This window comes from Platichthys flesus, chromosome 15, assembly GCF_949316205.1.
Source record: "Platichthys flesus chromosome 15, fPlaFle2.1, whole genome shotgun sequence".
Lineage (NCBI taxonomy): Eukaryota > Metazoa > Chordata > Actinopteri > Pleuronectiformes > Pleuronectidae > Platichthys > Platichthys flesus.
Genome location: NC_084959.1, coordinates 2,441,521 through 2,455,614, shown reverse-complemented (window position 1 = coordinate 2,455,614; position 14,094 = coordinate 2,441,521). Strand labels below are relative to the sequence as shown.

The following is a 14,094-nucleotide window of genomic DNA, read 5'->3' as shown; positions in this document are numbered from 1 at the left end:
ACCTGCTGCAGATCCAGAAGCTCAGAGAGAAGAACAAGGAACCTGTTCATCATTCAGATTTAAAGACTTTAAATATTTGTCTCCAATCAGGTGCAGGTGTTTTTTATGCTACTGTTTAACTGTGAAAAGTCCCAAAAATGTAAATGTATTGTATCTTAAAATGTTTTTGCCAAAAATACAAAAAGATGTCTTCTAATTAGAACTGCGTTTCTAGGTTTCATGCCCAATATTTGCAGTTTCTACCGCTTTCTATTAATTCAATGTACTCCACCGGGGAGGTTGTGTTTTCATTTTGTTTGTCAGCAGGATTACGCAAAAACTACAGAATGGATTTCAATGAAATAGGATGTGTTGTGTCAGGCAAGCAAATCCAGGAGTTCACACAATTCATTCAATCTATGGCTCTGAACAGATTCTGAAAGACCGGTCCACAGAGCGTGAACGTGAGGTCTGTCTCGTTGCATATATTTGCACAACTGCAGCTGAAGCCGGAGATCAGACTGTCTTAATGGACGGTATAAACTTTGTGACCTTGAGTGTGCATCTGGCAAATAGTGCTGCAAGTTAGAGAACTGTTGTGTTATTATTAGAGGTGCAGAAAAAATTGCAATTACTAGAGTATTAAAGGGAAACATGGGGAGATCGGGCCTCAGCCTTCACTTCCTCACTCACCTTCTTCAGACGAATGCTTATTCACTTTTTAGAAAAGATTCAGATGAGATCATCAAAATCACTCTCATGTCTGAATGGTAACTTTGAACCAGCTGCCATGAATCTTTACAACAGCCTGGTTTTGACCAAAGTCTATAAATACTCTGGCTACCAGCGACTGGAATGTGTGAATATGAGATTTGTGGTTTTTCCAGAGGAGCTCGTGTGCAGGATCGTTTCTTTGCCTGGTGCAGTGACCTCCACTGGTGACCTCGTGGTGACAAGAGGACAGACACAGAGGTGACGGTGGTGTCCAGCTCCTCGTCAAACTCGACACAAAAGCATCAACCACACGTTATTCGGAGCAGCCGTCTTACCAGGCCGGCGCGGCTCGGCCGTCCGCCCACGGAGGAGGCCACGGAGCTGACTGAGCTGATGGAGGAGCTGCTGGGGCTGTGGACCAGAGACGACACGCCCATGGCCATGCGCTTGCTCTTCTTCGCCTTGGCCGGGCTGGTGGAGGGGAAGCCGATGCGGATCACCTTGTGGATCGGAGCGAAGAGGCCGAACTTCTGAAGACACTGAAAGTATCTGGAGAGGAGAGAGAGGAAGAGGGTCAGAGAGGAAGGCCTGAGCACGGAGCTGATTTATAAGAATACCACAAACAAATATATGTATTTCCTGAGATCAAAATTTGTCTTTTAATTTGGGGTAATAACATATTTAAAGTATTTATAAAGGTATTTCAGTTTCAAAGCAGGTGCACAGCTTCTCTGGGTTTCTCGTTTATTTGTCCTCAGATTAACTTTGAATCCTATTTGTGAATTTTACTCTAAACTAGACTCAATCTTTGTTACATACTATAAAACCAAAGGCTGAATCTGGACTTTGATTTCTACATGAAGCACGTCAGTGACTTGGACAACTTTCTATTTCCATTCTCGGCTGTAAATTTCCAGCAACGCTCCAAAATGTCTGTGAACCGACAATATTTCACCCGTTTGAAACAGTTTCCCACGTCAGCGGAGAGAGAGAAGGTTGTCAGACGGTGAAAAATGTGTGTGAATCCTGGAGGGTGAATTATCGCAAACCATAAATAACAATAAATGTGATAAACATCATGAAGAAACAAGCAGGACCAGTGACCCGCTGTGACCTGGAGGGTCAGTCTGTGGGACGAAGGAGTCAATGTCCTTTTAGGGGCAGAAGCAAAGGAATTTGGGGAGTTTGAACAGTGTAAGTGTGTGTGTGTATGTGTGTGTGTGTGTGTGTGGGTGTGTGTGTGTGTGTGTGTGTGTGTTCACCTTGTACCAGCTACTGCCCCATCGTTCTTCCCCAGGGGCTCGTCCAGCTCCACCCCGCACCACTCCCCCTTGGCGAAGTCAGTCTCTCCCATGTAGCGTATGACGCCCATCTTCGATCCTCCGACCTGCGACAGAGAGAGAAACAACATTTATTAAAACAAACAAAAACAAAACAGAAACAATTAAATCACATTAAGCTGCTGATGAGGAATAATCACCACTGATTCTTAAATCATGTATTAGCTGCTTGAGGAACATTCTCACACTGGACGTGGTACAGTTTTTTATTTTGAAAGTAGTTTGTTTTAAGAAACCACATTTCCCATGATCCTCTTTGCTTCTGTAACCAGTACGATGCTGCATGGTTCAGTCACATGTCTCTGCTGAGTGATGACATCATCACTCTTAACTTGTTGCACACGTAGTAATATTGACATATTTGTATAGATCATTTACTTCCAAAAATAAACGAGATATGTTTTTTAAAATGAACTAATCTCTCTGTAATGTAGTTTTCCACAAAATACAGAAAGTACAGAAAACACATACAATATTCATCAGGTTTGCAGAATATAGTTCACAGTTAAATGAGTTAGTGTGAAAATGGCAGAAACATCAGTGTGTGTGGATATGACACATGTGTTCATATAGATTGTTAACATGAAGTGTGTGTGTTGAGGGTACAAACTCCACTTGAGTCATGGTCATGTGACTTACAGTGCGTTGTTGGGTTGTGTCCCTCATGATGGTTCATGCTATGACCCCCCCCCCCCCACCCCGTTGCTTGTTTAAAGCTTATGACTAAAGTATCTTTATAGAGTTTCTCAAAATATGTGAATCATCAGCGCTCGCTCGTAAAGTCAAGCTGCCACATCTGCCCTCGACACGTTTTCCCAGTCAGTCGGTTTCCTGTTAGGAAGTCTAAAACACACACAGACACACAAACACACACACACTTGGGTCAACGAGCATGCAAAGCTGACTTATGCATCTGCTGAATGTCTCCACACATGGTGTCCACATGCATGAGACGGAGATTCATCAACGTGTGCAGACATCTCACTGCGCAGTGTTTCCTGAAAACCTCAGAGAGGAACCTTCACCGTCACACAACCTCCTGCACTGATTCACTTTGATTGACTCCATTTACTCATTAGTTTTTAAATCTTCCAGCTAATTACTTTAATTCCCACTGCATCTCTACCAGTAATAGATTACATTTACAGGGTCCCTCTAAACACATCAGTGGGATCCCCTTCCTGGGCAGATGTGGACTGAATGTACAGAATGTAGAGAAGGAGCAACAGATGTTTTCCCACAACATCTTCTCACAGATTAGAATTTGATACCAATCGTTTATTTAATCTGTGAAGAACCATTTAAAATAAAAGTCCACTTCCAGCTGCTGTTTATAAATACACAGAGGCCAGAGAGGAGAGTGAGAGAGACAGTGCTGAGTCACTGGGCAGTAACCAGTCAGCACGACTGTGTCACGTCCCAGTGACTCAGTGTCAGAATACCAGCAGTGCTGAGGCAGCCGGGTCAACACCGGCGTCCATCTTGGCTCCTGTTGTTTCCAATCCAATCTAAAAGCTGCAATAAAGTGATTCTGCAGGAGATAAATCCTGGAGCAGGATCCTCCGGGTTTCAAAGACACTGTGGTGAATGTAAACCAGTCATGATGTAAGACTGGTTAATGTCAAATCAATGTAGATTATATCTCCGGTTCTATTGATTGGAAGAGCTGATGCATTACCACACAGCATGACGTCATCATTCCTGGCTTCACGTCGGGGGAACGAGGTAATAAATCCACACAACTGATTCTAATGCCACTGACTTCTGCCTCAAAGGAACATTTCACTGACTCACGGCCATTTCAGTGGCTTTTTCCAAATATCCAAATAAACACCAGACGCATCACATGAGACCCCACTGAAGGGAAAACGCTCAGTTTAACCTCCAGCACACTGTGCAGACGGCCTCTGGTCCACAGCTTTGGAGAGGAGGCGTCAGAGACGACTTCAAAAGAGATGAAATAATCATGTAATCAGGCTCTGAGGCTGTTTTAGGAAATGTTTCTGTTCTCTTTTTTAGAGTATTCCAATTTCTCTTTAGGCTCTGTCCAGAAATTCATGTGTTGACCTCGGCTCAGGATCAGACCAGACCAGGACCAGGCACCACAAGGTCGTAAGTCTCCATCAGACACATCATCAGTCCCGCCAGGTGTTTCCAACATATAACATTGATAATAATATAGGGTCACTGTGATCTTTGACCTTTCAGATCAAATCAGTTTATCTCAAGTGACTTGAAATTGGTCAAAATCTGAGAGTATTTCCCCCAAACAGACTCCAATCAGTTAATCCATGAGTTTGTACAAATATTGACAGGATTCCCTGAAGGTGTTCTTAAATTATTGTGTTCACAAGTCAAAAAAACATGTTAAAGGAGTAACCACTGATCACCAAAATCAAATCAGTTCATCACTGAGTCCAAGTGAACGTTTGGACCAAATTTGAAGAAATTCCCTCCAGGCAGTGTTGAGATATCGTGTTCACAAGAGTGGGACAGACAGACCAATGAAGATTCGAGAGACAACCCACAAACATAACACCTTCCAAACGAGTCCTACTTTCACCTCAACACCAATGTGTAGGCGGAGTTATTCTCTTTGTGCTCGTCTCACTCCAGTTTGTCCAGAGTTGTGTCTCCGGTGGTGCAGGTGGAGGACGGCAGCACGTCCAAGCCACCGCAGTGAGATGGATTACATGGGACAGGCTTTGGAAATAGATGGATTCAGTGATCAATGTGTCAGCAGTGGTCTCCCCCTCTCTTAAGTGCTGAAAGTAATCCGGAGTGATTTACAATATTGACCAGCAGGAAGGCTCCTCCAGCACCCCCCCCCCCCCCCCCCCCCTTCTTCCCACTGCACAGGATCTGATGTAACTGTCCCCTGGGCCCGGCAGTAAATGGAGAGCAATGTGACCCGGGGCCAATATCTCTAGGCTGTGAACATGGTATATACAAACTCACGGGAAAATAAGCAATAACACGTTGGATGAAAATGTTATTTCTCCAGACGTCTCCGTGGGATTCGAACCTGCATCAATTCATCTCTACTGAAACCTGCATGACATTGTAATGAGACCTGGGATGGGACTCTGAAACATGATCTGTATTGAATTACAATAGAAAGACTCAATACATCAACTAATGCGACTTTAAATGGCCAGAAAGTATATTAAAAACACATATAGGTAAAAAATCTATATAAAATAACTTGCCTATATTGAAAAGAGTTATTTTTATAAGCTTCGCACTTGGCATGTTTACTGTTCAGGGCCCAAGGAAGTGCAGTGTTGAATTAGGTGCGTTTGGAAGCGCGATATATTCACTATTAATAAACTTTGAATTCAGAATTCTCCAGATCAAGCTGATTCTACTGAGTCGGGGTTCACTTTGTATAAACAGGTGAAGAGCTGAACTTGGCACAATGTGGGACTATATTAAAAATACAATCTTCTTTAAATTACTTTTCCTGTCAGAAATAAAAATCTTAAAATCCACCGTCACTCACCAGAACTCGATCTCCGACCCGAAGGTCCTTGTCTCCACCTTTCTTGACGGAGCCGCTGTCGGACATGTTGGACCCCGACTCGTTGCCCGTTCTCACGGTGCTGTTGAGCAGGCCCTCTCTGAGTGTCACTACCACCCGCTGGCCAGTAGGGGGTCCACCGCCGCCCTGCTGAGTCTGGTTCTGGGCAGACTGGGAGTCGGTGGAGTGGCTGTCGCTCCCCTCTCCGGCCGGCTGTCGTGTGAGCTTGGAGGGTCGCGTGAAGATGCCCTGGAGGGGCTGGCACTCAAAGTAGCGCACGCCACCCACTGAACCATCGTTCTTGCCAACTAGGTCATTCAGTATAACGCCTGCCCACTGTCCTGGGGCGAACTGGGTCTCCCCGAGGTAGGCGATAACTCCCAGTTTGACACCGTTGACCCAGACCTGCTCGCCCACCGTGTAGTCCCCCAGCACATCGTCGCCCTCCTCGGAGATTCTCGTCGGTGGAGTGTCTGAAGAAGAAGAGATACATGACGTGTTATTTGATTCAGGGAGAAATAAATGTTCAAAAACCAAAAGGAAAAATCCATGTGCAGGGAAAGTAAAGCAGTTTTTCCTCTTATCATCAGTTTCTCTCAGATAAAAACCTTCCTCTCTGGAGCGTGAGGTTGGAAACACTGAGCACATTGTGAGAGGATCCTCATTCACAGTCCGGCGGAATCGCCCTCGCTCCGCTCATCCTGTTGGACCGCGGTGAAGACCCCTGCTCGGGAGGCAGCAGCCAACACAACAGTGCAGTTTGTGTAACGATTAGGCATCGTTAGTCTAATTCCTCCAGAGAAGTGGGTCAGAGAGATGGTGTCTGTGCCGTGCCGGTGATTAACCCGGACCACGCCGCCCTGTGATGTCGCCCGTTTGACACATAGATGAGCTGGAGCTCTGTGTTTTTCCACAGCAGCCTGTAAACTGAGCAGGGCACCATTAGCACGCGGTCTGCCGCACACTGTTAGAGTCGACTGCGTTTATCTGTGTGTGTGTGTGTGTCTGCGCAGGCATGGTCGGTGCCTGGCCTGCCCCCCCGACACCCTGAGAGCGGGCCTGAGGCTTCGTGGAGCCCGGTGCTCCGGCTTTATGCCCCAATCGCTCCCATATGTTGTTGATGTGAGTCACATTCTGCAGAAATGTAAATGGGTCCAAGTTCAAACGGGGTTTCAACCCGATGACTGAGAGCCTGTGTTGTTTCTTCAGGAATGTGGTTCCTCATGTGGAAAACGCTGCAGATCAAACAAGTCCAATCTCACAGGAGAAGATATTGACAGCATGGCAGATCTCAGGTTCCCTCATCGATCGGCCGCGTGTCAGAATGGACGTCTGACGTGAGGCATCAGTATCAGGGATGAGGTCACTGTGTGTTTGACCCCGGGCCGTTTGAGAGGCCGGATCCGGTTCCAGCTCCGGAGACGGTTTGAAGATGCGTCTGAGGAACGCTCACGAGGTCACAAGGTCACAAGCTGATAATCGGGATTCCACTTAACGGCCATTTCATTCACTTTATGAGCGACAGGAGAAAAGACTTAGACTGTGAATAAAGATGGACGACATGACATCTCCTAAAAGAGGAGCCAATATATCTGGAGCTGACTTGTGATTGGTCGAGCTCCACTCCAAGATGGCAGCGCCCGTACCAGGGATGTCTGGGTTTCATCTTTTGTACAGCAGGAGGAAGAGGAAAGGAGGTTTTCTCTCCTCTCCTTGTTTATACACTCTATTTCTATTTGAGTGTGTAAAACAGTCTCTTGAGTTTAAGGGTTAAAACCGAATCCTCACGTGAAGCGAAGCCGCGTTTAAAACCCAGAGCGAACCCATGATCTGTGTTCCCCGGGCGACAGGAGAGCGAGGCTAAAAGGATCCTGGGCAGAAGGAGGACTGGGAACACTGGCCTTACTTTCACTATTGTGTTGGTCCTGCACCTCCCACCACCATCTGAATCCCACTATTCATCAGCTCGGCACAATGAAACCTCCACAGCTTCCTCCTCCTCCTCCTCCTCCTCCTCCCCCCCCAATTATCCCCCCATCTCTCCCTACTCTGGCTACACTTACACACAGACACACTAACACTTTCTGTGGCCTCTTTAACTTTGTTTATTTGTGATTATTTTCCACAAAGACAATCACATAAGTTGTTGTCTGTGTTTTAAATGGAGTTTATTGGTCAGTGGATGTTGATCTGGTGTCTTCAGGTCTCAGCAGCTGCGTTACACGTCTGAGCAGCACGGACTGGAACAGATGGAGGGGGGGGGGGGGGGGGCTGAGCCTCCATGTTCCTGACTTCTTTCAATTTGTTACGGTTAGGGTTAGGGTTAGGGTTCTTGTCCATAAAGGAAACCAGTGCAACATAAAGTGTATTAATCCTTCATATGCAAGTAATCCACGATTTCAATGCTGTTTCATTCTGTGTATAAACGACAGAAAAGTGGAGAGAGACTGTGGATTTGGAGTGACTCTACTGAAAGAATAGATTTCTGTTGATATTAGATTCACTGGGTCGCTGTGCTATGATAGTCATACTTTATTAATTCATTAATTTAGAAATAAATCGTAACAGAATTTCCCCTAAATCTGATTTCAGATCATTTTCTTTTTGTCCCACTGCACAAAATGACTCACAACATGTGAACGGGAGTTTTTCGGCAGATGATTCGTTTTATGAAGTTGTACAGACAAAGGTCAAAGGTGAATGAAAATATGATCCGAAATAACCACAACATAATGTGGAAAATACACGTACAGCACTTTTTCATTCACACATCATTCACACAGTGCTGGATGAATCTGAGGATTCAGTGTCTTGCCCAAGGACACGTTTCACCTCCTGAGCCGCAGCCACTAAAACAACAGAGAAACAATCTGAAGCTTCACTAGATCAGAAAGTAGTCCCACTGTCTTTCTGTGTGGAATTTGAATGTTTTGTAGAGACTGTAAATTGTCCATAAGAGTGTGTGTGAAAGTGGAAGGACCCTAAGCCTAACCCCCCTCCACCCCCCAGACCCTCAAAAGGAGTAGCCATATAGATGATGGATGGATGGATGGCAAGAATGACATCATCATGACGTCACTATGAAGTCAGAAAATGACATAATGTTGTAAAGTAATTCAAATACGATGAGAGACAGGACTTACATCTCATTTAGTTGTAAGAATGATTATATAATCATATGGTATCAACTGTTTATAGTGATCATGTTTGTTCTGAACCATAATTATCACTATAAGATTCCTATAAAGGAAGTGGCTCCTGGATGATGGTCCCGGGGCTTTGGCCTCTTCTCACGATCCTCTCGGTAAAAACCAACAAACAAGTGGGTTGAGGTTCGGAGCCGGAGGCCGGGTCAGTGTGAGGCAGGGACATAATCCCTCAGTGAACTCACTGTGGATTCAGCACTGTCAGATATTCTCTCAGTGCTTCATGTCAAACTCAACAAGAAGAGGCTCATGAATTAATCGTTATCATCATAGTACAAAGCTTCTTCTCAGTTTAATAAATGATAAACCTGTGTGATGATCCTTTTGGAATCATGAAGACATCTTCACAGGATCGGGAGCTGGGAGCAGTGACTACATCCATGATGCTGGTTTATAAACAGGAAGTGAGCAAACAAACAAGTTCACGAATGATCCAAACAAAACTGTTTTAAGAACAAACCACAGGAGTTCAGACGGGCGCCGGTCACGTGACCAGAGCAGCTGACAGGAGCGCGGCTGCAGGCTGCGACTTGAGGGATTAAGGTTTTGAGCTGGTTGATGGACGAGTTCAGGACGCGACAGCCGCCGCACGCAGGGAGAAACTAAAACGACCTTCAGGCCTCGTGAGCTCGGGACAGATGAGAGAAAGTAATTTGGGTTTATTCTCTTCCACAAAGGTTCTTAAAGGATTTAACAAAGCACGGAGAGAATATTTGTACTGTGATGGATTTACAGGCATCCTCTGAAAACACATTCTTAAGGGTTCCTTCTTCCTTCTTCTTCTTGTTTAATAATATTATTTGAGTTTTCAGGATCTTGAAGACGCGGAAGTCTTTCTTTAATTTAATAGTCACAGCAGGTAGAAGGTTCACATCCAATCAGTATAAACTGCAGTACGACAGAAGTACTTTAATACTACACCGCTTACTCTGCCCCTGTGATACCATTACTAAACATAACATCAAACTAGAGCTGCACTCAGTGGAGCGCACACCTCCGCCAAGGTCTCCTAAAACTGAATCAAGCCTTACATCTATGCCACATTACTTCATCTCAGCTACACTTTGCTGGTACTTACTGGTTTGTAGCTCTATTAGTTATTGTAGAGTGGCTGACTAAACCCTATATACACGCCTTCTGAAAGTAAATTTAAATCCAATTGATCTGCACCAAATGTAGATAGTTCCCTAAATGTGGCTGATTTGTATTTATCAAGATCCGTGAGTGATTCCAGGGGAAATCTGCGAAAATGTCAAAAAACTGGAGGAGGTAAAAACGCTGCCGGCCGCACTTCATCACAAACTGTGTGAGATTCATGTCTTCCTGTGTCGGAAACAACTTGTGAAGCTGTAATTGTGTGTTTTTTCTTTTTCTTCCATGAAATTCCACATCCAACGTGAACCATGATTCACTTGTAGCTGCCTCTGATGAAAAGCTCCCGTGCACACAAGCAGGGCACTATCAGCCAAAGAGGGCGACTATTCTTCTGGGGCGTTTGCTTCAGCTGCAAGGGAAGCTGTAATTTAGCAGAAGTGACGTGTGTGTCTGTGTCTGTCTGTGTGTCTGTTTGTGTGTGTCAGAGTGTTTTTGCTGTGTTGTTATTCAGCAACTGAAAGATCAGCATCATGATGAATTATAACTCTGCTCATATCTTATATTTCTGTTATTCTAAGGTCTGGAGTTGGAGCTCACCACTCAGTAATTGCAGGCTGCCAGCGCTGTGTAGAGGGTGTGTAGCCTACCGGAGTTAAAGTGTAATGTTAATTAGACACTTGTGGTGATGTTAATGTTGCCTGTGAGCAGGGAAACTATTTCAGTACAGAGATCAGGCACCGAAATAAGAAACCGAACTCTGTGCTGTGGTGTAGGAAACAGACTTCGGAAACAAAAACCTTAATAATTAGTGACAATAAACTTGAACTAATTCCTGATCTCCTGCTGTCGAGTTCGTTCAGAACCAGTTACTGTTCTCAAGAAAACAGCACAGAGACAGATGACTAATCATTTGTGCATTTATAATAAATGGTGATGCTGCACAACGGGAACGAGAAACTATTGCGAGACAACACAAGATATCGTGAGGCTACGCAAACGTAACCTGTGTCACTGTGGAGTTGTTGCCCTGTCTTTTCTCTGACATTTCAATAAATCTCCAACGAGAACTCACATTTGTTTGAAGTAACTTTAAATCAACAGAAAAAGCTGCAGTGGAAGAAGAAGCTACAATAAACAGCTTCAGTGGATCATCTAACTCCAGTGAGTCATTAAAACAAACACATGGTCTGACCCACTTCCGGGGATGAGAAGGAAAAAGTGGGAGAAGGGAGTTCCTGTCTTGTTTTCCACGGGGTCAAGAGGAGGAAGTGACTTACTGTCTTTAGGGGGGATGGGGCTGGAGGCTGGACCCGCTGAGGGCCTCCCCACTGGGCTGGAATGCTTGGGCCCGCGGCCAGGGATCTTCAGTCCGCTGGACTTGAGCATGTTCATTCTGGGGCGGCGGAGAAGGCCCGGGACCTGAGAGCTCCTCCCTGGGCGATGAAGGCTTGTGGATCAGGCACTAGACGTGGGCGTGGTGGCTGTCGCGCTCCATGTTGGGCTGTCAGGAGGGAGAGAGAGAGAGGAGGGGTGAGGACATCGCACATATGGGAACAATTGATAGAATATGTAAGAGGCAAATAGGGAAAATGCTCCGAGTGGCCAGATGTGTGTCCAACCTCCACATCTGCATGACTGGACCAGACTGGAACAAGAACATGGAGGCTGACAGGATGTGAAATATTTATCTCAGAGTTTGTTTGGGGGGTGTAAACAAAATCTCATTGGCCGACGTAACAGGATTTGTTTACATTTATGAGTCAGATGAATTTCACCATCTCGTTAAGAAAAGTAACACTTTGCCTCATGGGTTTTATTTCTGGATATGAATATGTTCTCATGTCTGTCGGGTGCTCATTACAGCAACTTATTAGATCTGTGCTTTCTTCCCACATGGCTATACTAGACTGCTTCTGTTGTGCCCCTGAGCAAGGCAGGGAGGCCTCAGCTCATTAATCATCAACCAAAGGCTGTATGAGCACAGAGAAACTCCAACACACCAAAGATGACATAGGTTTAGTCAGATTTCCACAAAACTTGGTCGGAGGAGACAAGAGCTGAAAAAGAATTTTGGGCCAAATCCAGGTGTGTTTTGATCACTTTCTTTAACATTGTGAGATATAACAGTTTGTTTTAAAATTTTCACTAATTTCCCAGAGAATAATTCATGGTTCTTGAAGAAAAACAAATCCGACATGTTTGGGAGACTGATATCTACGAATGTTTGGTTCAGCTTGATGGATTTAAAGGGCTGTTGGGCTTTAGTGGACGTATGCATGTCGAGTCACATTCTAGTTTTTTTGCAAAAACAACTGAAGGATTTCTCACTTGGTGTGAGGATGAGACATGGCTCAGAAGAATCCATTATATATTGGAGCGGACATAGAGAAATGGCTTGACGGAGGTATGTGCTCTATTGTCAGGATTATGCAAAAACTACATCACCGATTTTATTGATTTAAAGGTTCTGGGTGTAGAATTTGGTGACATCTAGTGGTGAAGTGTCCTGTTGCAGCTGATGACCCCTCACCCCACCCCCCTCTTCCAAACATGACAGGGAACCTGTGATAGCTTCAGTTGTCTTAAAAACTCAAAAGGTTTAGTTTGTCCCATCTGGGCTACTGTAAAAAACATGGCTGCCTCCGTAGAGAGGAGCCACTCCTGAGGTAAACATAAAGTATTTAAATATAAAAGGAACTATTTTACAGTAAAAAAAACACCAATTTAGATGAAACAAACCAGTGAACACATCACTGGGATTATTTCTAGATACATTTCTGCCAATATACGCTTTCCCCTAAATCTTACCAACTGAACCTTTAAGGATTTATTTTCCTCTTTCTTTAATGAGAAAGAACGTTTTTTAATTTACGCTTTCACCAATTTCCCAGGTAACAATTAATTAATATTGATGGAAATAATCTGACATATTAAGTGAAATGATCTCTATGAGTGAATGACTTGGTGCAATAAGAGTATTTAAGTCTGTTTTGGACTATTTTTATATTAGTGTCATTCAGTTGGACAATAAAACAACTGAAATTCCATCTGAATACATCTAAAATCACGTTATTACAACAAGACTAATACAGTTATAAATCATTTGTCACAGTGAGTCTATATCATTAATAACACTCCACGTCTTCTTATGCTCAACTTATCTTTTTCCACACGCAGGCTGTGAATATGACAGAAAAGCACAATGTAGGCCGGTGGCCTGCAAACCACTGCAGAGACCATCAAGCAGATAAAACCCCAATACAGCTGATAATAAACAACACACATCTGGATGGGGCTTTGCAACTGGACCCTGGACATCAGGGGGAGACGAGGGCAGATTCCAGGCATCTCACGTGCAGATTATGACATTTTACATTGATAAAAGCAATAAAAGCCCAGTTAGCCAGTGGAGGATGATGGTTTATCTGGGATTTAGGTGGGGAACGAGGCCTCAGAGTGGTTTCCACCCACAGGCCTCATGCATGACGCCTGATCCCAGTGAACACAGGGTGAGGGGATGATGATGCACCTCCACTAAATGCAACACAGTTTGATCCATTGTTGTAGCTGCAGCTGCGACAACGTGGTGCAGGCTCCGGCTCCACCGCTTCTCCCCCGGCACAAGAGACACAACACCCCCCAATAAAGCCCGTCCACACATGATGTCCACTCACCTGCGGGGGGTTTGAAATTCGAAGCTGCAACTTGGAGCCTGTCCCCGGGATGAGGAGGAGGCTGCCACTCCCTGGGCTGCAAATATGGATGCTGATGCGGAGGGGCGAGGGGCAGAGCCGGCGTGGAGCTCCAGGCGGGTGATGGGAGCAGCTGCAGCCGGGTCCTGCGACGCTCGAAACTCGCTTCGGTCCCCCGGAGGAGAGGGCGGACAGGGGGCGAAGGGTAGCCGACGTGTAGCGGGGCTCAAAGTGGCCCAGCCCCGGCTCTCCGCGGCTCCGCTCGCTTCCACGCGCACAAACGCAGCATCAGCAGGACTTAAAACCAACTTTCCTCGGGCCGGGCTCCGGTAAAGCCGCTAACTCACACTGAAATGAGGCGAAGCGTTGAGATGCGGTGGTCCTGCGGCCGGTGGCGTGTTCTCCCCGCGGTGCTGGGGCTCTGCGGGGGCTGTGGCTCAGCCTCCCTCCCTGACTCAACCCACCGGCGACACGGAACAAAGGGGCTGGGAAAGATGAGACGAGTGTGCGAGGCTAGCTCGTCCCCGCGACCGCACCGCCTTGGGAAA

At 45.5% G+C, this 14,094-nt stretch overlaps 1 protein-coding gene across 3 annotated transcripts in view; it reads right to left on the bottom strand.

The window, feature by feature from the left end:
- The window catches only part of clip2 (CAP-GLY domain containing linker protein 2), a 28,609-nt gene extending 14,515 nt beyond the window's left edge, over positions 1 to 14,094 (bottom strand). The window contains exons 1-5 of one of the 3 annotated variants that reach the window (XM_062405939.1): positions 13,529 to 14,094; positions 11,132 to 11,355; positions 5,536 to 6,026; positions 1,956 to 2,080; positions 1,029 to 1,242 (exon numbers count right to left, since the gene is read on the bottom strand). In XM_062405939.1, coding sequence (XP_062261923.1) covers positions 1,029 to 1,242; positions 1,956 to 2,080; positions 5,536 to 6,026; positions 11,132 to 11,246 — 945 coding nt within the window. In that variant the 5' untranslated portion in view covers positions 11,247 to 11,355; positions 13,529 to 14,094. The remainder of the gene's footprint in view (positions 1 to 1,028; positions 1,243 to 1,955; positions 2,081 to 5,535; positions 6,027 to 11,131; positions 11,356 to 13,528) is intronic. The other 2 variants (XM_062405940.1, XM_062405941.1) reach the window with 2 other exon arrangements.